At 37.6% G+C, this 24,443-nt stretch overlaps 2 protein-coding genes and 1 long non-coding RNA gene across 4 annotated transcripts; 2 read left to right on the top strand and 1 right to left on the bottom strand.

The window, feature by feature from the left end:
* The first annotated feature begins 10,458 nt into the window (after nucleotides 1-10,458).
* On the top strand, nucleotides 10,459-13,920 carry LOC114521088. Its single transcript, XM_028541502.1, has 2 exons — nucleotides 10,459-11,818; nucleotides 12,102-13,920. The coding sequence occupies exon 2, from the start codon at nucleotides 12,127-12,129 to the stop codon at nucleotides 13,072-13,074; it is 948 nt and encodes a 315-aa protein (XP_028397303.1). The 5' UTR covers nucleotides 10,459-11,818; nucleotides 12,102-12,126; the 3' UTR covers nucleotides 13,075-13,920.
* A 682-nt stretch (nucleotides 13,921-14,602) lies between these two features.
* On the top strand, nucleotides 14,603-22,842 carry LOC114521174. Of its 2 annotated transcripts, XR_003686788.1 has the most exons (5): nucleotides 14,603-15,253; nucleotides 16,116-18,635; nucleotides 21,369-21,967; nucleotides 22,035-22,334; nucleotides 22,492-22,842. XR_003686788.1 is itself a non-coding variant. In XM_028541588.1 (3 exons), the coding sequence occupies exons 1-3, from the start codon at nucleotides 21,963-21,965 to the stop codon at nucleotides 22,719-22,721; spliced, it is 330 nt and encodes a 109-aa protein (XP_028397389.1). In that variant the 5' UTR covers nucleotides 21,132-21,962; the 3' UTR covers nucleotides 22,722-22,842. The 2 variants fall into 2 exon arrangements, 1 of the variants encoding a protein (XP_028397389.1); XM_028541588.1 differs by lacking the exons at nucleotides 14,603-15,253; nucleotides 16,116-18,635 and having other exon boundaries at nucleotides 21,132-21,967; nucleotides 22,240-22,334.
* Nucleotides 19,984-21,005, bottom strand: LOC114521175. Its single transcript, XR_003686789.1, has 2 exons — nucleotides 20,775-21,005; nucleotides 19,984-20,118 (listed from the first exon to the last, which is right to left on the bottom strand). It is a non-coding gene; the product is annotated as an uncharacterized LOC114521175 (long non-coding RNA).
* Nucleotides 22,843-24,443: the final 1,601 nt, after the last annotated feature.

Raw genomic sequence — 24,443 nt, 5'->3', positions numbered from 1 at the left:
GCCAGCCAATCCCAGCCATGCAATATCCCATTCTAGTCCCTAGACCTCTTATACGTTCCTTAGTACGCGATCACACAGGAGTTGATCATATTGATCATGTGAGCAGATTCAAATCGCGCATGGGGAAATTGGCCCAAGGCAAAATTGCGAGACAAAGCTTTAACGCACTGTAGATTATTACCGTGACATACGATCTTCAGCGAACGACGGATCCTATGTCCGGTCAAGCTCTGGGTACAATTTTGCTGCAGGTTCACACAATATTATTGGTTGGCATTGAGACAAAAGTCTGTAGGAAAAAAGATCCGACCTCGGTCTCGTTTACACGAACTGTAAGTACCCACCATGATGTTTCTAATCACCTCTTTGAGGGATCCAAGCTCTGCCCGGACGTCTTCGCCCATAAAATTTGGAACCCCTTGTGGCCTGGTTGCATCGTTGATGGTGTCTAGATGTTAAAATGTCATTTCGTAAAAATCATTTCTACTTCACACAAGATATGTTTCTAAATTGCTATAGCCCCCATTTGGCAAACTTACAGTAGGTGATCCAGGCAACAAACTCGGGGTCCAGCAATATTTGCGGCGTTTTGAGGCCCTGGTAAGATGTTTGCACATTTGACTCCCTCTTGGCTCGCAGATCTCTCAGTGTCGCGAAAGGAGTCTTCGCGAACGAGATTGAGCGCGATGTTGCATTGGAAGCTTCACATCTTCTCATCAGTTATACATAACGTCATGGCGGATGGACACAGTGTTCATAGCTCCGAGTCTACAAATAAAAATCTCATTGACGGCTTTGATTTCCTCAATATAAATAAGTATATAACATCGGATAGCATTTCTTACGATGGTAAGCGAATCAAATGGCAGGATAGTTACGAATCCTTGCAAGATTTTGTGGCGAATGCCTTCGGTCAACAAGGCAAGTGGCGGCGGTCAGGAGGCGTTTCAAAGTGTTTTGATGCCCATAGCACAGATCTATCTATGACATGGTATCCCGGAAAGTTAAATACCTTAACTTTCAAAGGAACAGTAAAAGCCTGTTTGATCGACCTATTGACGCCACCTAAAGATATGCCGGAAAATGCTTTCAAAAGTATTGACCATCATGATAACAACTGTGAGTATTTAGAAAATATAATGTTGGAGATTGAAATTCTGAATAGCAAGGTCGACTCAATGCAGGCCCTAAACGATTCCCGTGGTGATCCCCCATCAATCATAGTATCTAAACTGTCTAAAGAAGTAGCTTGCCTACATATTGATCTTGAGGGAGAAAAGGCAAAGAACAGTGCTTTAGAGCACGAGGTAAACCGTCTCAAAGATGACATTCTGTTAATTAAATCATATCTAAAGGGACCAGCGAACACAGAGAACAATACAGATTTAAGTCCTGTCGGATTAGCCTCAGTTAATGGCAAAAGTAAACTACCCAATGGTCTGGGTCACGAATCGGAGCTTGAATATCAAAACCATAACCGTATAACGAGAGGCTTAACAGCTGCTAATGATTCAGTCATCATTGTTACTGATGTCGAACAAAATGATCCAACTGCAGGTCATCTCCCTAATGGAAATAAAAGCCACCATTGTCTTAGTCCAAATCTTGATCAACTAAATGCAAATCAACTAGATGCAAATGATTCACTAAGACAACAGGTTTATCATTACCGCGCCAAACAACACAAAGCATTCCTCCAAAAACACGATTGTGAAAGCGAATTGCGCAAGATGCCTTCCCCTGCAAGACCTAGGCGTTGTGGCTCTATACCTAGAATTCAAGACTCAAATCACCCCTCTACAACTGATCGACATCTAGTCAGAAAGATCCAACTAAAAGATCCAACTGCCGGTCATCTCCCAAATGCAAATAAAAGCCACCGGTGTCTTAGTCCAAATCTAGATAATCTAAATGGAAATCAACAAAATGCAAATGACTCTCTAACGCAACAGGTTCATCATTACCGTGCTAAACAACACAAAGCATTCCATCAAAAGCAAGACTGCGAAAGCGAATTGTGCAAGAAGCCTTTCCCTGCAAGACCCAGGCACCGCAGCTCTATACCTGGAATTCAAGACGCAAATCACCCCCCTATAACCCATCGACACCTAGTCAGAAATCGTGATCAAAATTTTTTATTAAAAGCGTCCAGGAGAAACCACCGTCCAAGGAGAAACTACCGTCCAAGGCCGCCTCGGAATTCAACAAGGGTCCATTTCTGGCAGCCGCCAACGCTTATAAAGCCCCTGATAAAGTTCAACTCGAGTCTTCAAATAGACCCCATAGAACAAATGAAGTCGTGGAAGGAATACCTCCACTATGTTCATCGAGTAACACGGAACAATATCAGCCAGCAGAGATGAGAATACCTACTAGGATTACTTACAGAAAAAACAAACGGCGGGAGCGCATCTGGGTCCCCAATTTTAAATTATTAATCCCATTGAAGACTCCTGTTACGATCCCACGCTTTCCCAAGATTTGGTTTAGTAATGTTAGGTCGATCCTTTAGATTGAAAACTCTGGTCACCAAGCCTACCAGGGGAAGTAATATCCTTGATCAAGCATTTTCAACCTTATCGGCTTACTACGATGCTACCATCCTGCCACCTATTGGCCAATCTTGATCATTCTAGCATATTACTTCAACCCACTTCACCACATGCTCCAAGCCTACCCACCACACGACTCCAAAAGCGTGATTATCGTGTTTCCAACAAACGAAATTTGATATCCTGCCTGGACTCGGTCAATTGGACACCGCTCATGAGGCGAAATTCATGTGACGATCAACTGGATTTGTTCCAGTCTGTGGTTCATGGTGCTTTGAATTCATGTATTCCCATGCGTACTGTTAAACTCCATCCTAACGATAAACCATGGATTACTCCCGCTATTAAAGAATCCATTAAGAAACGTCAACAAGCTTGGTTGAATAATGACCTTCCCAAATTTAATATTTATCGCAATAAAGTGATAAAACTCTGTAAAAGTGCACGTCGAAGATTCTATAACGACAAAATCAATCACATGAACCAGAGCAATCCTAAAAAGTGGTGGGACGGTATCAAGCAGTTGTCAGGAATGTCCAACCCCCCTCCGTTTAATAGTCTAGCCATAAACGGCACCTTCTTGAGAGACTTTGAACTTGCCACCGTCATTAATGAATCCTTCTGCAGTACTGCTGCTGATATACCGCATTTAAATTTCACTCCAGTACCCGTTTCCAATGTTCCTGATAGATACGTCATTACGCGTGATGCTGTTGAACTTGCATTGGCAGGTGTTAACGATCGTAAAGTCTGTAGGACCTGATGAGATCCCCAATTGGATCCTGAAAACATGTGCCGCAATATTAGCTACCCCGTATGCTCCATGTTTAACTCTTCCATTAGAGAAGGTCGTGTACCTGATCTGTGGAAATGCGCGGATGTTCTCCCTTTAAGCAAGATCCCTACACCGAAATCTATTGATACGGACCTTAGACCTATATCCCTCACGGCAGTATTGAGCAAGATCCTTGAGTCTTTCGTGTTCAATTGGCTTGCACCCATTGTTATGCCATTCATTGATCCCCTCCAGTTTGGCTGTGTGAAAAAGTCCTCAACGACTCACGCCCTCGTGCACCTAATCCACCATTGGCTTTCGGCCCTGGAAACACCTAATACCATTATTCGATCCTGCTTTATTGATTTTTCCAAAGCGTTTGATCGAATTGACCATAACATTCTAATGCGCAAATTACAACTCCTCAACGTTCCACCCGTGTTATTAAACTGGTGTTCAAGTTTCCTTCAAGGCAGACAACAGCGCGTTAAATTAAAATCTTGTAAATCTGATTGGAAAGAAATCAATGCTGGAGTTCCGCAAGGCACAAAATTGGGCCCTTTGTTCTTTCTTATAATGATCAATGATCTATCCAGTGAACTACCACTGTACAAGTACGTTGATGATTGTGCTATTTCTGAAGTTGTTAGAGTATGTGAACCGGATTTTCCAAAATTACAGCAAGAACTCGACAAGGTGTCTCAGTGGTCGAATGTGAACAACATGAAATTAAACGTAAAAAAAACTAAAGATTTCACCGTGTCCTTCTTGATCAATCAACCCCCGGCACAACCCTTGCTTGTCAATAACCTACCTCTGGAGGCTGTGAACTCTATCAAACTCTAGGGAGTAAATTTAACCTCCGATCTCAAGTGGACCACACACATCAGGCACATATCCTCTAAAGCAAGCAAACGCCTGTATGCCTTAAGGCTATTAAGAAGAAATGGTGTCCAACCTAGTGATCTTAAGGCGGTATATTGTAGTTTCATCAGACCTGTCCTGGAATATGCATGTCCAGTTTGGCATACCTCACTACCTAATTTCCTCACCGTTGAATTGGAACATATTCAGCAACGTGCGTTCAAAATTATTTTTCCCCATTTGTCCTACACCGAAAGCCTTAAAGACCTGAATTTACCTACCTTAGAAGCGAGAAGGGAACGGTTATGCAGATCCTTTTATAAAAATAATTATAATGACCCTTCGGGTAAAATTTCTAGTCTATTACCCAAACTTTTAACCCATGAGTACGATCTCAGACATCCTCGATCGATCTCTCTTTTTAAATGTCGAACGAAACGCTATAATGATAGCTTTTTGCCGTATTGCATACGTAAATGGAACTCATTTTAATATTTTAATATTTTAGAACCTAATGTTAGCATATCTTTTTGTAGTTATTGGATTAACATGTTAGTAATTGTATTTCTGAGTATTTTATCACTGTAAATATGTAAATAGTCTTATTTCTGATACTTGTAAACTTGTGTTTTTCAGTTCGTTTTTGAACTGCCATTCAAGTATTTTAATAATAATCATAATCATAATCAAAAAAAAATCTTGCCGCATTAACTAACTCCTGATTTGCAAAAGAAAAAGTTAAACATATGGACTGACTCCGCTGGACCAGAATTAGGGCAGATGAGTTTCGATAAGAAGTTCGACATGGTGTCATTTTTCTTATAACTGGATCATCAAGGGATTAAGAGAAATATCTATATAACATAAAGAATTTCTTAGCAAGAGTGGATAACCGTCTGACACATTCCCGTTAGCTTAAATATTTGTAGTCGAGATGAATATTGATGTATAAGTATCTGCCATGACGTTTCTAATCACCTCTGTGAGGGATCCAAGCTCAGCTGATATAATTTGGGACCCTTTGTGGCCTGGTCGCATCGTTAGTGGTGTCTAGATGTAAAACTGATAAAATGTCATTTGGTAATTTCATCATCCATTAGTTTTGTTAAAACGCTCCGCTGCAGCATTTTAATAGCAACGAGAAATCTTCCAGATTGTAGCCAAGGGCCTTGGGAAGCTGATGGAGCTCGGGTTGCTCGCCAGCACGGTTGTTGATCTAAAGGTAATAATAAAGTACAGGTCTACAGGAGCTGTATTTTGTTAACTACTTATCGTTAGCTATACCGATACTAACCATTATCCTGACGAGAAATAGTTTTGCCATTTCTTTTATCATTGATTTTCTGAACACAATGGTAATTATACCCAAAGAATGATAATATGATAATGATAGTAATATACACAAAGAATAGTGAATAACACGTTTTTGTTGGCACTAATATTGTTAACTGGCAACAATGAGGCAACGAAATAACATTCGCTGGTTAACACGAATGTAAAAAGAAATTCATACCTTCACACAACACGACTCCCATCATGGAATTCGGCCCTTCCAGTTGATTCTACAATCCAACGCCATTGTGTCTTACTGACGACCGTGAATTGTGTGTTTCCTACGAACCTCAGAGAGACGTTTGTTGCTGCTTCTACGTCCATTCATCATTGCCAAAAAGCGATTGCAAAATTGCATATTGAGGAAAATCCTGTTGATCTTTCCCAAAGTCTTTTTCTGATGCATTTAAAAAGATCTTGGAACAAGGGGATTAGGAAATTTTGCCTTGGTTGAATTGCTAGTTTTGCCTCAAACATTTGGGTCAGTAATTTTGTATCTACCATGCACATCCTACCTAGATTGATGCAAATACGAAAAATTCAAGTTGGGTTTAGTTCACTGAAGAAAATTGTTTTCAAATCAGGTATTAAGAAATGCTGTTTAGCAATGTGGAATAGTCAAAAATAAATAAAATGCCTCTTTTTATATCCCTTTGCGGTCAGTGCGATCATTAATTACTACAATGCTTTGCGCGGACGCGATGGCGTCAAAAGATTTGACGCAATAATTAGCTTTGTCATAATTGACTGACTGCGCAAGTGAAAACACTACTTTTTACGCGTGAAAATTCTTTTAAAATGGCGAGTAATCAAAATCGATATCGGTTGGATAAATACTCTGGAAGAAAGTATCAGCCACCTCTTCTAGAATTTCTACAAATACAAAACTACGTCTTCTCTTTGATTAACAATGCTAAGAAAATCTTGATCGAAGAGGAAGTGAAAAACTGCAACAAACTCCAAGATATTGGAAAAAAAGACCAGGGAGAAGGTATAAAAATAAATTTCTAAATATTTTAATAATTTAATTTGCAGATTTGCGATGATTTACGGCGTTTATTTTACGCAAATTCATTTGAAGAAAGTTTTTATGCAAACAAAGTTGTTGCCTAGCAATAATTAATTGCCTAACAACTACCTCACCAATTCGCTATTTGCGCCGCCAGTAAACTCGCGCCATTGACTCGCGCGCGCTAACGCTAACTTTCACGCCATCAATTTCATTCGCCAAGTGAGTTCGCCTTTTTTTCAAAACCGCAAGCGTGAGACTTCCTAATGGTCACAGTGTTATTCTTCAAATGGTCTGTTGATTCTAAAAAAATTCCTTTTCATGTTAAATCATAATTTTTTAAACCTATTTCAGAAAATTAAACCCGAAAATGTCATCGTGAGAAACGCTAATTGTGTCGTATCCGTGGTCGTATGTTAAAATATATTTTATTTATTTTGAAAAAGGTTCCGAAGATCCTCGTGAGAATGACAAGGGAGAGAATGAAACGAAATCTCTTGACGAAGAAATAAAAGTCTCCCTGATTAACCTCTTCTGTAATGAAAGTTGGCTTCTGTAATGAAAGTTGTGACGATGAATTTATTAATGCAGAAAGCGAATGTCCTCATGCTGGAAAGCTGGACAATGAAACTGATCACCAACTTTCGTAGCTGACCACTCCTGAACTTATCGTTGCACTTTGCCGTGAGGGAGAACAAACTGAATTACCGACAGTTGAAAGTGAAACGAAAATTACCGGCGAGATGAGATCCGTCGATGGCCTCAGTGGCAATGACTGTGTTCAATCCTGTAGTCAGACCAATCTCAGTGTGCAAGAGATAAACGTTTCCGACGTGCCGGGTGCTGAGGCTGACCCCACCCAGGTATTGAGTGCCGCTGCGTCTTCATGTCTCGAGAAGCCTCGGTCTGACTTTGAAAGTGCTTTGCGATTGAAACAGGAATCTACGAATGATCCATTAGTGATCAGTGAGAAGGCAATCTCTCGTGATTCAGATGTTATAATAATTCCTGGAATGAACAGTATTGAGGATACAGGAAATACTGGCGATGAGGTAATAAAATAATGCGTATTCTTTATTGTTTTCCTGTTAACCAACAAACTGCACTCGATGCCCTTAACTGCTTAGGTTTGGTCACCCACATAACATCAATCGAAGGGTTGCAGCACCCAACGCCGTAAAAAATCGTAAGGCTGGTAGTAAAGATTTGAAACAGAATACTGAAAATAATTGACAATGACTTTCGTTTTGCTAGAGTGAATTAACCGACGGTGAAATACACCCATATACACCCATTTGCAAAAACGTTGGCCGCAGGTAGATATATAGATAGATACTCGAAATCTAATTAGAATTGCACATGTTGTGTAATATTATAGAAATCCCATGCAAATGTAGTCATATGCAATTCTAATTAGACTTCGAGTATCTAACTATCTATCTATCTGCGGACAACTTTTTTTTTTAACCAAAGTACTTGGCGCGGATACCTACGTATTTTTTAACTATACTTATTTCCTGCATTGTAAGAATGTTAATGACGACGATGAGATGAGTTGTGTGGCACTTGGACATTTGATATGTTAAGAATGTACATTCGCACTGATAAATACGTAAAATCGATCTCTCACATTCAGCTGATTAACGCTTTGAATGGACGTATGGCTTGGGTTGTGCGTGTGTTCCTTTCTCCTTTTAAACCGCCTCCTAGGGTCCCAAGGCCTAGGCACTCGTAATGAGTGATATATATATATATATATATATATTCAGTATAAGCACCTCTTGCAATTTTAAAATTAGATGATTTGTTACACTGGCAGACAAATGGACCTGGCATACCAAAAATATATAATAAAAAGAAAATCATGCAAGGTAATATCCGACCAGACCTGACACATCGTACTTTTTTAGTTTCAGGATACATCCAGTCAATACTAAAAAAAATCAAATTGTGCTCCTTCAGAGTAACACCTTTATAACAGGAGGATCTAATGGGAGGGAACCAAAAAATATATGTAACTTAAAAGAATTTGAAAAGATTGCACTGCGTGTGATGTGAAGTTAGAATTTCGTCCATGCTTTTACTGACATTTTTCCACCTATGACAATTTAAATCAAGGTTCAGTTTTAAAAGAGTTGTTTTTGATAGTGCATTCCCTTGCATTCTGGTAACTTCTTCTCTAAGACGAATATTTAAGTAAAAATTGGTCCTTCATGTATGGAAAGATCAATTTATATTACTTAAAATATATACCACTAGCTGCTGCATGGCTGAAAGAAATGTTCTATGAGCAGTTAAGCGACATTTAATAATAATGTTGTGTTGAGACCTGCATAGATGAGCCTTATTTTAAGTGTTGTAACCTGTAAAGTGCTTTTTTTTACACCTTGGGCCGGTTGTATAAAGCCCGTTTAGCTTAAACGATGGATAAGTCAAAATCAAATAACACTCTTACCACTCTCTTGAATGAGTCAATGTGAATATTATGCTCTGAATAATTATGTAGTTTTAAACAGTATCTTTGTATTAAGGTGAAAAACATTTAGTTTGCCTGTTAAATAAAACCACAGACTTGCTTTCTGTTTTGAACTTATCCACCGTTTAAGCTAAACGGGCTTTATACAACCGGCCCCTTGTGGATATCAGACAGCTAGACACTACAGCTCGGCATTCGTGACTTATGTCAACCTCGTACCCAGGGTCACATGTATGAGCCAATCGCATTGCAGTGTCACTCCGAGATTTGCGTGTGTTTACAACTATTAGATATATGGAAGTATGCGGAAATTTAGACGACATTTTCAATACACATATGCTTCAATGTCGTTTTCATCAGGGTTGAAATATAGTGAACGCTATACGAAACACGAGCTTAATTTATTGCGAGAGGTTGATATTTAAACATCTGGAGGTTCATATCGTTCTGCTACTATATTTCCTTTTCCTGGTATAAAAACTTCCTGAGGAAACTGGAATTATTCAAATTTGATCGTGACTCATGTATGAGCCAATCGCATGCAGTGTCGCTTCGAGATTTGCGTGTGTTTACAACTATTAGATATATGGAAGTATGCGGAAATTAAGACGACATTTTCAATATATACATATGCTTCAATGTCGTTTTCATCGGGGTTGCATATGGTGAACGCTATACGAAACACGAGTTTAATTTATTGCGAGAGGTTGAAATTTCAACGCCTAGAAGTTTATATCGTTCTGCTACAATATTTCCTTTAGCTGGTATTTAAACTTCCTGAAGAAACTGAAATGATTCAAATTCGATCGTAGGTGGAATAATGTTACATGCACAATTGCTCATAAAGTTTAATTTAAAACCTTTTAAGTTGTTGTGTAATTAATTTTGCATGAAAAAACACACCAAATCATCAACAGTATCAAACCCTAAGCATTTATTCAATCCTTGATTAAATTATTTTAAACTAACTCTTTCGTTCTCCACGTAGTAACTCCATGCGACAGTGGAAAACAGTCCTAGCCCCTCAGTTTGAATGTGTTATTATATTATCCAAAATCATCTAAGGATAGCACATTTGACATGTCTATATAGGGACCATAGCTCTGAAAATTTCCTACCAGAATTGAATATAATTCCTCCCAAAATATCGGAGAATTTGCCCGTTGGCGAATAGCGCTCAGTGTGTGGGCCTTTGCAGCATTTAAAAATAATTTGGTAATTATAATTACCCAGGAATGTCCGATAATAATCCACATGGAACTAATTTGGAATGTGAAGTCATATGAGTGTATTTTCCCATACTTCATCGCTAATTCACAGAACAATCTTTTTAACGTTTATTCCAAACATGTATATACTGAAAATTAATAAACCAAGTCCTATTAAAGTCCATCTTGTAGTAGTATATGGGGTCTTAGCTATATTATTTTTATTTTATTTTTTGCGCAATTTACAAATTTCTAGTTCAATTTGACCGACAAAAATAAAGATTATTTATTGCGGAAATGGTTTCTACAATAACAACTTTGGGTCAATGACGAAGCAAACTTTGTGAAATTCCTTGCCCTCATTTGTTACGGATTTGCAAACACAACCAAATCTGCCTTTTGGTAGTTCATTTCTGTTATTTCGCTGTCTAGGAGAAAGTTTCTCAGATTATACACAATCATATTGTCCAAGGTTTCATCTGTTATTGTCGTGATACCCATTGTTAGGCTTAGTGGGGTGTACTGTTTTCAATAACTGAATATTTTGCTTGTGCGAACTTTTCCCGCGCTGCAAATTAGCAAATCAAATCTATTCACGCAATACCCAAGCGCCGCGTGTGGAAATGTCTCGGTTAGAGAATTTACGATTCACGACGCGGCTAGAGAAGACGTGTTAGAAAGGCTTAATTCGATATTCACTTGAAGTTTGTAGCGTAGTGATCACAACGTAAAATTAACAAAATTCCGTCGTGGAATCGTAAGAAGACGCGTTGGCCGCGCTTTTCACCAAGTCTTTCTAACGCATCTTCCCTATAGCCACGTCGTGAATCGTAATATCTCTATTGTCTTTCAACAAAATCATCAAAAATTATAACGGATATCTACGGAAACCATGTAGCATGTTGAACATGAGCCACTTTAAATAATTAATAATAGGCAGAAAAATACTGCATGGGCCGCCGAATATACAATCTGCGGCAGAAACAGTGCATGCGATTTCCAGATCCCGATTTATATATGTTTTGTTTCATTTATGTATAACGAGTCTAAATATTTGAGTCTCGGTGTTTTTTTTTGTTGTAGAAAGCATTGCACGAATTAGAATTGAATCACAACAAATTCGGTTTTTTTGCATCATTGCTATTTCTTGCGACTTTACTCGGATATGTGTTGCGTGCAACCTTTGTCCAAGCTTTTCACAACATCATGGAGAGTTCGAGGTGTCGTTAAGATGTACGATAGAGAAAAGACTTTAAGAAACCTTTAATTTTGTAGGCAAATGATACTTGAACAATATAAAAGCGGCCGTCGCCAGTGACAAGCAAATTCCGTTCTATGTCATTTACAAGTCTGTTTCATATTTCCGCATTGTTTTGATGATCAGATAAGATAAAAAGATTGCGTATTCTTTATCTACAATTTAATCTAAATAATTTCGTGTTCCTGTGAGGGAGTACAATACCAGAGGAAGGCGGGGAATAAGGTTGCATGGGACTATATAAATTTTTGAATATTGTTGTTTAAAGACAGATTAGGACGACAACTCGTGTGAGGTGTTGCTTTTGGTTAAAAAGGAAATAAAGACTGTTTCTGTGTTTCAAGGTAAGATGAGGCAACTATAATGACATTCCTTAAAAGTTTAATCGTTTAGTTGAGTTTTTAACATTTGCACTCTAAAGATACTACACATGCATGTAAACACTATTTCACCGTTGATCGACATTGGCATAATGGCATCAACGTTTCAATAAAAGGAATTTTATTTTCAAACCGGCCTCGAATGTTAGCCGAGGACCTTTTATTCGAGGCAACCCAATCAGAGTTTTCGTTCTCGTTTCTCACACAATAGATTACTCTTGCTCAAATTTAACTAATTTATTAACAGGGTTCAACTTCGAAACCTCCGTGCCATGACTCGTTCAGTGATTGCTCTAGTGTTCATGTTTGTCATTTTGCCTGGAACATTTGGTGATTGCAGCTGTAGTGGAAGCAACTGCTGCAACACTAATTGTGTCTCGAGCGACATGAAGATTGAAGAATTAAAGAAAGGAATCGTTTCTGTGTCTGAACTATCTGCTGGTGACATTATTCGTGGACTCAGAGGAGCAGAGAAGACCCCTGGTTGGTGCAGAGTTGACGCAGTCTACCCCAGAGAAAGCGCCCAAAACTTCACCACCTACAATGGTTTTACAAAGGAACATATGGTTGTTGATGGTCAGGAAGTACGTCCCCACGGAGATAAAGGTCTGGCCGTTAGTACACAGTTATACACACTCGCTACAGAATGCGATGCTGCTGTCAACGCAGCTGGTCTCCCGTTTACACCACTCAGTACAACATTTTGTCCCCATGAACTGGCATGGAGTGAATATCTCGTTCTCATCGCAGCAATACGTCGCGTGACGAGTCGCACAGGGTACTTCTGGTACCTTAGTGATGCTTTCCATGATAGCGATGCAGCAAAAGTTCCTAAATGGGCGGACATGCTCCCTGGCATGTGTACAGAAATGTTGAAATGCGCCCGTGAAAGTAAATGTGAGAAGTTTGAGAAGACAGTCAATGAATTTGTTGATGAACACTTGAATAAAAAGTATGTCTTGGTTGTTAAACGTGTCTTTCCAAATCTTGGTGGTGATGTGAACAAAGCTGGGACTGTGAGTCAAGTAGTTCGTCAAGATGATCACACCAACATCATTCTTATATCTTCACTGAGCGTCATTGGATGTATGCTCGTTGCCATCGCTGTGTTGATTTACTGTCTTCTTCGAGTGGTCAAGAAAAAATCAAACAAGCTTTCTCAGGAAAAACCTTCCCTTGATGACGTATCACCCGGAAAGTTTGCCTACCAAAAAGCTTGATTTCTTACTCCTTAAAACTTTGCTTATTTGCCACTTTATTTATATAGCCTAAAGGAACACGACGTAAAGCAACAAACTTTTATACTCCTAAGCTGATCTAGTTTTTCTGTAATTCTGTTTTACTTTGATGTTGCAAAAAACTTAGTACTATAATACAGTTAATGTAACAACACATTATAGCCTCAGTTTTGAGATATTATTAGTTTCATCTCTAGTTAACCTTTTTCATATTAAAGGTACATTTTGCATTAATATTGTGGACGTTCAGCTTAAATTTTTCTTCAGATTGTGATGGATTTTAGGGATTTTGTTAGAATCTCTACTTGTATGAAGTCAAAAGCACTCTTAATTAACTTTTTACCAATGTAGAATCCAACCTCTATCCCATCCTATATAGCCACGTGAATTATTGAAAGCATCTTCAATGTTGTCATCAACGTGCTTTAGAAAAATTAACTATATATTGTTGTATTTTGCCGCACAACTTACGTATATAGACAGGGTCACACAACACTCAATATAATTATAAGATCGTTTATATGTTAGGTCAAAATGAGTATTTCAAAAAGCTTTGCCATTTTAACAGGTTTGCTGTTTTACGCGAGAGAAATTTAAGAAAATTTTTGATTGAACAAATCTTTTTGTGGGACACTATATATGCTGAGCTTATAATGAAACATGCAACGTTAACAATTATATACGCCTGAAAATCATGTTGATGCTAATTGATAACAAAAGGCCCAGGCCAGGCCAGGCCAGGCATAAACTTGACATTTCATCGCAAGGGTCGAAAACAAAAATAATATAAAACAAGACGCCCGTTCTGGCGTTAACTCCGGCGTGCCGGGCACGTGCCAGTCTTCGGTATAAAGCTCCTGACATAAACAATACAGTTCATACTCCTTTAGATGCCTTGCGAACCTAAATGTTGTTCGATCGCGAAATTCAGAAGCACATCGTACTTTAAAAAGTATAGAAGTTCAATTGTTCAAAAATGTAAATAAACTGCATGATACATTCCCTTTGTCTTACACTTTGCCTTTGGAATTCGTGCTTATACTGTAGAACTCATTAACTATGTTGAGGTAGATTTATGCAAAAAATTGTTCCTTTTTCATCACATGTCTATTGTACTTTGCACACATAAACCAATAGCAGTCTTTTAATTAACATATGATTCAAGTCATGGCAGAGGAGCTGAGCAAGACGAATGCCATTGGTAAATCATTTGGCAGTAAAATACAATAGACACGTGACGAGAAAGGAACCTTTTTTTTGCATATAACCTGAACAATAACATAGTTAATGAGTTGTATTGTACTTTTATTTAGTCTCCAAACCATGTACATTCTATTAACTGTGATTAAATATATTCTGACCCCAATTAAATCTAAACTTAATCAAACAGCATCAAAAGAACGGTTTATTTGTTCCTTTTGGATGAATTGCCGTATCATGCGAGCAAAATATAGAATGTGCACCACAACTCTTGGGAGACAAAACTGTGACGTAAATAAATACTGTCACAGACACGTTTTAAACACTAGCAGATTTCGCGTCAAAGCACACTGTTTTGTTACGACGAAAAAAAAATTAAAGAACAAAAACAAAACAAAACCGAGGCGAATTTTCAACCCCGTCGTTGACGCCGGAGTTATAAACTTTAAAGTTTGAAGTTCTTCTTCACGTTTCAAAATATAAACTTTACTTCTTGCCATTTCAATATTCTCTAAACAGGATACGAGATCCGCCAAAACGGTACAAGCTAAGTTTTGTGTACAAGCTAAGTTTTAAAAAGTTTTAAAACGATATCTTAGAATTTGTACCCACTTCCCACTGATTAACCAGGCATTAAACGAGGTTCGTACCCGTTGTTCCTTTTCTCTTCTGATTATCCCTATTAGCATGTGCTTGTTTGTCTCAATACCTCAAAATCATCTTGCGCGTCGTCGAATCTCTGGTAACTGCCCCTTAATATGAAATCTTTCCATTCTTAGGTCAAGAAATTCAATATAAATTGTTCAACATAAATGGATGAACATAAAGAAAGAACATGAATATCAATGTCAGTTCCTTTGCCATTGTTTATCTTTGTCCTACTTGTAATGAGATCAAGATCATCTGCTTATATCATTTGTGAATTGTGTGAAAGTGTTCAGCTTACTTGATAACTTGTATGGTAAGCATTGTAGTTAATCCAAAGATATATTAGATCAACCTTAATATAAACCTGGTCTACTTACTTGAAAACTAGATAGACAATAAGTAATCAGTTAAATAAACATGCAGGTCCGGTCAATCTGAACATTCTGTTCTCCTGCATATTGATATACTGGAAAACACAAGCCATAGCTATATATATATTTCAACATCGTCCATGGACCAGGATGAATAATTATTATTTTTAGGCTCAATTATCCTTCTATGATTCATTTCTTACAAGGACTAGCTAAAGGATTGAAGCTAATTTCTGGATTAGAATTAATTAGAATTCCCAAAACTTGCGAAAAAAAAGTCTTCAAAGAAATTGTTTTCAAATTGAATAGACCGAATTTGTTCTCGGGCAATGAAAACCATCCCACAAACAAAAGGTTATATTGCCCGCCTCGTTTCCAAGCTATTGTTCTGTGTGCACTCATGCAAATTGGGAAGTGTCTATTAACTTTGGCTTATCAAAACATTTATATATGGTCTAATATGTAATGAAAGATCTAGCACTACATGTATACCAAAATTCGGCAATGAGTGAAATTAAAATATAATAATATGAAAATATGAATGTGCTTACGATCGTTGGAGTAACGTCAAAAGTCGTGATTACTTCAGTTGTTTAGAAATTTTAGGGCTATTCACGTCACAAGTGTAGTTTCTCAGCACTTTTGTGCAATGAATAACGTACAAAAAGTATATAGACAATGCTAGAAATGATACGCTATACTTTGATCATAGTTCATCCATTGGAGAGGTTTATGTCTATAGGCTGTAGAGCTTATAATCTAGAGGTTAATATGACGTTTTTCTTTTCTTTGGTCAAAATTAAGAAACTCAACATGAATTGTTCACCATAAATGAATGAACATAAAGACCTAGAACATGAATATCAATCTCCGTTTCTTCGCCATTGTTTATCGTTGTCTATCTTCTAATGGAAATAAGACGATCCTTAAAGACTACCTGCTTTTCGTTCGTGTCAAAGTGTCCATGCAGCTTACGCGTGAATATTACAACGCAATGTGCGTACATGGAGAGGCATCGTGCAGTAAAATTCAACCAGAACAAGTAAGTGTATTTTAAAATTCTGTCGTGAAATAGCCTGCGCGAATGAAACGTCCAGATGTCTTGAAATGCCGAGAAATTACACAGTAATATACACAATTATTGAATGGAGAAAGCTAGAAAATCGATTTGCCTGCAATGGCAGTGAATTATCAATTTTGAATTGAGGGAAAAAAGTATACTACGTATTTGGCTTCACGTTCACCTAATTTAGAAAATCAAATCAAAGCCATGTACGAAAGAAAATTTGTGTACTAATTTTATTGGGCTCCCATAATTTCTCATTGTATAATAATCATACTGATTTAAAGAAAACCATGCACTTGTTATGAGGAACACTTCTGTTTCCCTAAACTGCAAAGTATATACGTTAAGGATGAGCTTTATGAAAGATTAACATATAAATATATAACATATATCAAGACTATATGACATATAGAAATGCAGAGTTTTAAATCGGGTTAACACTTTTCCAAAGCATAGGGTATTATATTATATGCATAGGTTACATGTAATGTTTTATGAGCACAGTATGTTTTTTATTTTCATTAATTTTTGGGATCGTTTTTCGTTTCCCATCGTTCTCATCATCCATTAGTTTTCTCAAAACGCTTCGCTGCAGGCTTAACTAGCATCATCCGGGACATCTGCCAGATTGTATGCAAGGATCTGGAGAAATTGAGAAAGCTCGGGTTAATCGCTATCGCTCGATCATCATTAGGTTATGATCTTTACTACAGCAAATTCATTTTCCCATTTTTCTTATAACTGGGTCATCAAGGGATTAAGAGATCTATATAACATAAAGAATTTCTTAGCAAGAGTGGATAACTGTCTGACACATTCACGTTAGCTTAGATATTAATTTTGTAGTCGAGATGAATATTGATGTATAAGTATCTGTCATGACGTTTCTAATCACCTCTGTGAGGGATCCAAGCTCGGCCAGGGCTTCTTTGCTAATGTAATTTGGGACCCTTTGTGGCCTGGTCGCATCGTTAGTGGTGTCTAGATGTAAAATAAAATGTCATTTTGTAATCTCATCATCCATTTGACCATTAGTTTTATTAAAACGCTCCCCTGCAGCCTTTTAGTAGAACCGGGACATCTACCAGATTGTATCTAAGGGCATAGAGAAGTTGATGCAGCTCGGGTTGCTCCCCTGAACTGATGTTGATTTATGATTAAAGGTAATAATAAAATACAGGAGCTGTATTTTGTTAACTACTTATCGTTAGCTATACCGATATTAACCATTACCCTGACGAGAAATAGTTTCGCCATTTTTTTATCCTGAATTTCCCAAAGACAATAATAATACACAAAGAATGGTAATATGATAATGATAGTAATATACACAAAGAATAGTGAATAAAACGTTTTTGTTGGCACTGATATTGTTAACTGGCAACAATGAAGCAACGAAATATCGCTCGTTTGTTTAAAGGAATATAAAAAGAAAATTATACCTTCGCACAACACGACTCCCATCATGGAATTCGGCCATTTCAGTTAACTCTACGGTCCATCGCCATCGTGGCTCATTGACAACTATATATAAGTTATGTGTTTCCTACGAACCTCAGAGAGACGTTTGTTGCTGCTTCATCGTACTTTCATCATTTCTCAAAAAGCGATTGCAAAATTGCAAATTGTGGAAAATCATGTTTCTCTTTTCCAAAGTCTTTTTCTGATGCATTTAAAAAAGATTTTGGAACTGCAAGGCGATTAAAAATTTTTGCCTTGGTTGAATTGCTAGTTTTGTCTCAAACATTTGGGTCAGTAATTTTGTATCTATCATGCACATCCTACCTAGATTGATGCAAATACGAAAAATTCAAGTTGGGTTTAGTTCACTGAAGAACATTGTTTTCAAATTAGATATTAAGAAATGCTGTTTAGCAATGTGGAATAGTCAAAAATAAATAAAATGCCTCTTTTTATATCTAATTGCGGTCAGTGCGATAATTAATTACTACAATGCTTTGCGCGGACGCGATGGCGTAAAAAGATTTGACGCAATAATTAGCTTTGTCATAATTGATTGACTGCGCAAGTGAAAACATTACTTTTTACCCGTGAAAATTCTTTTGAAATGGCGAGTAATCAAAATCGATATCGGTTGGATAAATACTCTGGAAGAAAGTATCAGCCACCGCTTCTAGAATTTCTACAAATACAAAACTACGTCTTCTCTTTGATTAACAATGCTAAGAAAATCTTGATCGAAGAGGAAATGAACAACAACAAACTCCAAGATAGTGGAAAGAAAGACCAGGGAGCAGGTAAGAATAAATTTCTAAATATTTTAATAATTTAATTTGCAGATTTGCGATGATTTACGGCGTATATTTTACGCAAATTCATTTGAATAAAATTTTTATGTAATTAGTTGCTAGGCAAACAAAGTAGTTGCCTAGCAATAATTAATTGCCTAGCAACTGCCTCATCAATTCGCCATTTGCGCGCGCCAGTGAACTCACGCCATTGACTCGCGCGCGCTAACGTTAACTATCAAGCCATCAATTTCATTCGCCAAGTGAATTCGTGCGCGCTAACCACTGAGCTATATAATAATTCCTGGAGGACCGGCTCCTAATGTTTTTTTCTCAAAAAGTGAAGCAAAAAACATGGCGGACTTCGCCCTTCTGCGCTTGCGCAGAAGCTTTGCTGACGCCACATGGTCCCCTTTGCCCATGGTAATTACCACTGACCAGGCTCAAATATGAGCCCGCTACAAGAGAATGCTCCCCCCTGGTTTTGATGAATATTTTTGTTTTTGCCGTGAAACCTTCTTGTTTTGTATTTTTCGATTTATTTTTCTGCTACAAAGGCTTGCAATAAGGCGTTTATTTCAGTTATGTAGGAGTCGTTGACGCTGTTTTGCCAATGCCAGAAATAATAAATATTAAAACGCAAAAAAAATTGTGGACGAAGGATTTTTATACGATTAGCTGACGGGTTATTTTATTTATTTATTTTCATTATTCATACATATTTTCTGTGTAAAATTTTTAAAATACTTGAATATTTTTCGAGTCTTGTCGGAAATTTCGATTATCTTTCGGATATCAATCGCCGACTAAAGGTTACCGGCAGAAAATATGTGGTTATATGTTGTTTTCCTTAGAACATCATGCTTATGCTTATCAGCCCATGCATAACTCAAGGAAACAAAGGCCAAACCTCATGCAAAATGCTGGGTGGCTGATTAGTAATAGTATTTCAAGATATATTCGCATAGGATATTTTAATTTAGGTCATTATAGCTATAAGTTACCCATATCTTAAGTACTGTATCCCAAGTAATGCACTTTCAAATGGTTCCCTGCTTGACTCAAGAATTTGAGTGGAATCATATTCCAGATAATGCAAAGAAAGGCTATGGTAAAAACAAAAGTTTGATTATATATGGTAAAGAAGATTATGGTACTAGTTGTGCTATCAACAAATGTCTTACTGAATTAATGAAAATGCAACTAAGCCTATTCATTCCTCCATTAGTCTATAATCTATTAACCTTCAATTCCTGATTAGCCCTATGATAATATTCCTTGTAATGGTAGGGAGGGTAAAACTTTCCAGAAAATTATAAAAGTTGCAGCAAATTGAAAACAAACTGCTCAGTCAATGCATGTCTGTATAAATTTATTTTTCATTTAGATAACTATTGTAACTATAACTAACAAAGTCAACATGGTAAAATTAACAGTTTAATGTTCCAATAATTTGCAAAAAGCCATCCCCAAATTTCATAACCTCTTTATCCTAAAAAAAGAGATCAGACCAAGTTTAACTGTACTCAACAGAGTACACCCTGAGGACAGAACCAGAGAGGAGTAGAAATCATTGCAAATTAACAAGCTTGAATCAAGCTTGTAGCTTGATTAACAAGGTGCAAGATGCCAAGAAAGTCTATAAAGCCATGACTTGGCAAACAAGATAGCATACTGGACTTTTAACAAACACTGTTGAAATCTAACAGTGAAATATTTTGTATCAGCACTCACACAGTCATCACGATTAATGTTTTAAATTCATCTAAAATAGACTAAGGATCAATAGAGAGACTAGTAGATTTACTGGGAGAATTGAATATTGATTTATCTTAATTGTTTGAATGAAAATACTCATGAATTGGCATTAAATATGAGTGAAAGCTCCAGTGCCTGACATTTTCAAATCCCATATTAAAGAGTTCTAATAAAAAAAACAACATAGCCAAAACTTAAAAGATCAGTTATTGATCCTTTTTCATAAAATATAGTTTTTCATAGCGTAACTAAGTCATGTACCATTGATCAAAAAGGCTGAAGCATATTTGCCGTTTTTAACATTAATTTTAAAGGAATTACTGCAACAGACGCTTTGGTAGTTGTCTATACCAAAGGCGAAAAACGAAAATGTTGTGAAAACCGGCTTACCTGAGGTAAAAATTAATATCCCGATAGATGAATTAGGCCATTCACAGCATCATAAGTAGAGCAAGAAACCACTTCTCCATATAACTTGTTGAACAGTGAAAAAGAGACTTTAGATGAAATGCGGAGAAAATATATGCCGAAAACAATACCGAAAACCGAAAATATTTTCATAAAAATCGGGAGGGTGATGGACACGTTTTTGACTTTGTATCGCGGTATGTCAGTGGTAATTACCATGGGCAAAGGGGACCATGTGGCGTCAGCAAACGCCGAAATCCGCCATGTTTTTTGCTTCACTTTCTGGCCAGGAGCCGGTCCTCCAGGAATTATTATATAGCTCAGTGGCGCTAACTTTTGACGTATTAATATGCCGCCATTTTTGGCGTAGTTTTTTTCAAAACTGCAAGCGTGAGACTTCCTAACGGCCACGTCACATTCTTCAAATGGTCTGTTGATTCAAAAAAAATTGTTTTTCATGTTAAATCATATTGTTTAAACCGATTTCAGAAAACCCCAAAACGTCATCGTGAGAAACGCTAATTGTGTCGTATCTGTGGTCGTATGTTAAAATATATTTCATTTATTTTAAAAAAGGTTTCGAAGAACTTCGTGAGAATGAAAAGGGAGAGAATGAAACGAAATCTCTTCACGAAGAAAGCGTGGATAAAAGTCTCCCTGATGAACCTCTTCCTGGCTTCTGTAATGAAAGTTTGGACGATCAATTTATTAATGCAGAAAGCGAATGTCCTCATGCTGGAGAGCTGGACAATGAAACTGATCACCAACCTTCGTTGCTGACCACTCCTGAACTTATCGTTGCACTTTGTCGTTAGGGAGAACAAACTAAATTACCGACAGTTGAAAGTGAAACGAAAATCACCGGCGAGAAAGAATCCGTCGATGACCTCAGCGGCAATGACTGTGTTCAATCCTGTAGTCAAAAAAGTCTCAGTGTGCCAGAGATAAACGTTTGCGACGTGCCGGGTGCTGAGGCTGACCCCACCCAGGTGTTGAGTCCCGCCGCGTCTTCATGTCTCGAGAAGCCTCGGTCTGACTTTGAAAGTGCTTTGCCATTGAAACAGGAATCTACTAATGATCCAGTAGTGATCAGTGAGAAGGCAATCTCTCGTGATTCAGATGTTATAATTCCTGAAATGAACAGTGTTGAGGATACAGGAAATACAGGCGATGAGGTAATAAAATAATGCCTATTCTTTATTGTTTTCCAAAAAACAGCACTCGATCCCTTTAACTGCTTAGGTATGGTCACCCAAATGATAACATCAATCGAAGGGTTGCGGCACCCGACGCCGTAAAAAATCGTAAGGCTGGTAGTCAAGGTTTGAAACAGAATACTGGAAATAATTAAGAGTGAATTACCTGACGGGGAAAGGCCTCCAGTTGTTCCTCACGTATATGCAAAAGTTTTCATATCAAACCAAAACGATGATGACGATTCTTACAGGCATAACGTTGTCGTTTCTGGAAATGTCATGGATTCAGAAACCCCAGGAACGTCAAATCGGAAATGTCAAATGGAAGATCATGAAGACCATTTTGGTAAGTTTAAATGTTTGAGAAATTGAAATTTTGGGTGAGGCGAATGTTTTGAATCTCCCCCATAGGTAACGGGCTTTGAGCTTATGAGATGTGTCCGTATGAATCAAAGTTTTACGCTATATGCAACCTCGTGTATTTTGCATGAACTCTTTTGCAGAGGAATTTGTTGTAACAAGTAGTAGTGGCTTTATGACAAAGAAAAACAGGAAATATATTACCTGCAAAAAGGAAAAAGAGAATGCCAGCACGAAGGAGGTGGCAGATAAGAAAACTAAGACTAAGAACAAGAATGTTAAAGCAGATAAAAACGGGAAAGAAAATTTCGTCAAAGACTTCGTGATTTATTCTGCTGCTGTCTTCGCCATTCAGAAAGAGGACATAAAATAGGATTGTTTAAAAATATTGACATTCCGACAGGAAAGGACCTGATATTTAGACTAGAGTGTATATATTTGTAAATTATAATATAATGTATAGAAATAATTTTTTTTATATAAAGAAGAAAGACTTTCTTACCTTTTATTTGCATGCAGTACTGTCCAGAAATAACCTAACACTGCGGTTCGGTTGCCGTTGACCGATAGAATGTTATGAACAGCTGAGAACGGCAACACAATAATCAAATCGAAAACATCTTAAGAAATGTCTGTCAGAGTCAGTCAGACTTAGTTTCGGCCGAGTTTCACTGCGGTTCGATCTATATGTCTGACCTGAGTCGGTTTAACCCTGGTGTAACCGAGGTTTGTACTAGGTTAACCGTGCTTTTTGTTAGGTTATTTCTGGACAGTACTGGGGCCAGTTGTTTGAGAGTCGTTTAGCTTAAACGGTGGATAAGTTCAAAATGGAAAACAAAATTATCTATTTACTGAATAACTGAGCTGAAATATTTTGATGCTGGTAGTTTAATTTTCAATGGAAGTACATATTAAACGCATTCATAAGATCTATGAGAGTATTTTTGAACTTTGGCTTATTCACCGTTTAAGCTACTTTTCGAACAACCGGCCCCAGTAGGTGTGGTTTTACTGCATTATTTCTGAGGTCTTCCTGACTATGCCTCCAACTTCTCATTGCTTTTCTTTTTATTAATAAGTAGCTCGCTTAGGAAGATAGCATTACCAGGGCGTATATGCCCTGGCATGACGTTAGTAACCGGGCTGCCTACGTTAAGACACAAATTTCTGGCGAAACTCTTTATCTGTATCACGTTTTTCTAAAATCAGTGAAGCCATAATATCAGACACTACTTTTTGAATAAGAGACACATCCTTTGCCCACTTACAGTTATTGCGTGCACCATTCTTGGGCCAGGAAGTGGTCCCTAACCGCTGCTAATCTTGTTGTTGTTGTTGTTGTTAGGGGGCGACGCTCTTTAAAAAAACCCTAAGGCTCTAGCATTACTTGTTTGATCGGAATGAAACTTGGCACAATTATTCTAAGCAATATTCCGCATCGATTGACGGAGTTCGAATTTTTACTTTTGACCTTTGAAGAAAATTACAAGCAATTCTTGATATATTTGCAGCAAACAATATATACATATCATTAATATTCAGCCTATATATAAGTAAACGCAAACGACTAGAAATACATTGTCCTCTCCATTGTTATAAAAACAATGCAGTTCAGAAACTAAACTCGGGTTACGCAGTTCCTGGTCCACTATAGTACGATCGTACTTGTTTTCCAGAATGCCAAATAATTCATTGATTTTATCTTTCGTAGTTTCCGCGCCTTCGCGCAACATGGAAACGAGGCTTATTGTGCAAAAACAATAATCGTATGTCATTTTTGCGGCAATTTATTTAACAGTTTTTCCAAGATGGCGTCGAAATGTGAAAGTGGGTGAAGGCCAGTGGTGAAGGCTATTTCAGGTATACCCAAATGGTGAAGCTCACCACTCTCATCAGTATCGAAGGCAACTACCCAGGTTGTGGTATCTTCCTTGCAGGCGATTTTTTCGTTTCAACTTTGAATGTTAGCCGACTATCAACCCAATTTAGGCTGAAACAACTTATTCGTTCCCCAACTAGAGGCGATCATATTTTGGATCTAGTTCTGACCAATCTACCTCAAATATACGAGAAAAATAGTGTACAAATCTTACCC

This window comes from Dendronephthya gigantea, unplaced genomic scaffold (genome assembly GCF_004324835.1).
Source record: "Dendronephthya gigantea isolate DGI-Jeju-01 unplaced genomic scaffold, DenGig_1.0 000019F, whole genome shotgun sequence".
In the NCBI taxonomy this organism is placed as follows: Eukaryota; Metazoa; Cnidaria; class Anthozoa; order Malacalcyonacea; family Nephtheidae; genus Dendronephthya; species Dendronephthya gigantea.
Note: the sequence above shows the minus strand (reverse complement) of the source record. Positions and strands in the feature narration are given on the sequence as shown.

Bases quoted from the DNA above. Each gene is read 5' to 3' on its own strand.
- LOC114521088 (XM_028541502.1), top strand. From the start codon at position 12,127: ATGACTCGTTCAGTGATTGCTCTAGTGTTCATGTTTGTCATTTTGCCT.
- LOC114521174 (XM_028541588.1), top strand. The intron at 22,335-22,491 runs GTAAGTTTAAAT...ACTCTTTTGCAG, and splicing joins AGATCATGAAGACCATTTTG to AGGAATTTGTTGTAACAAGT.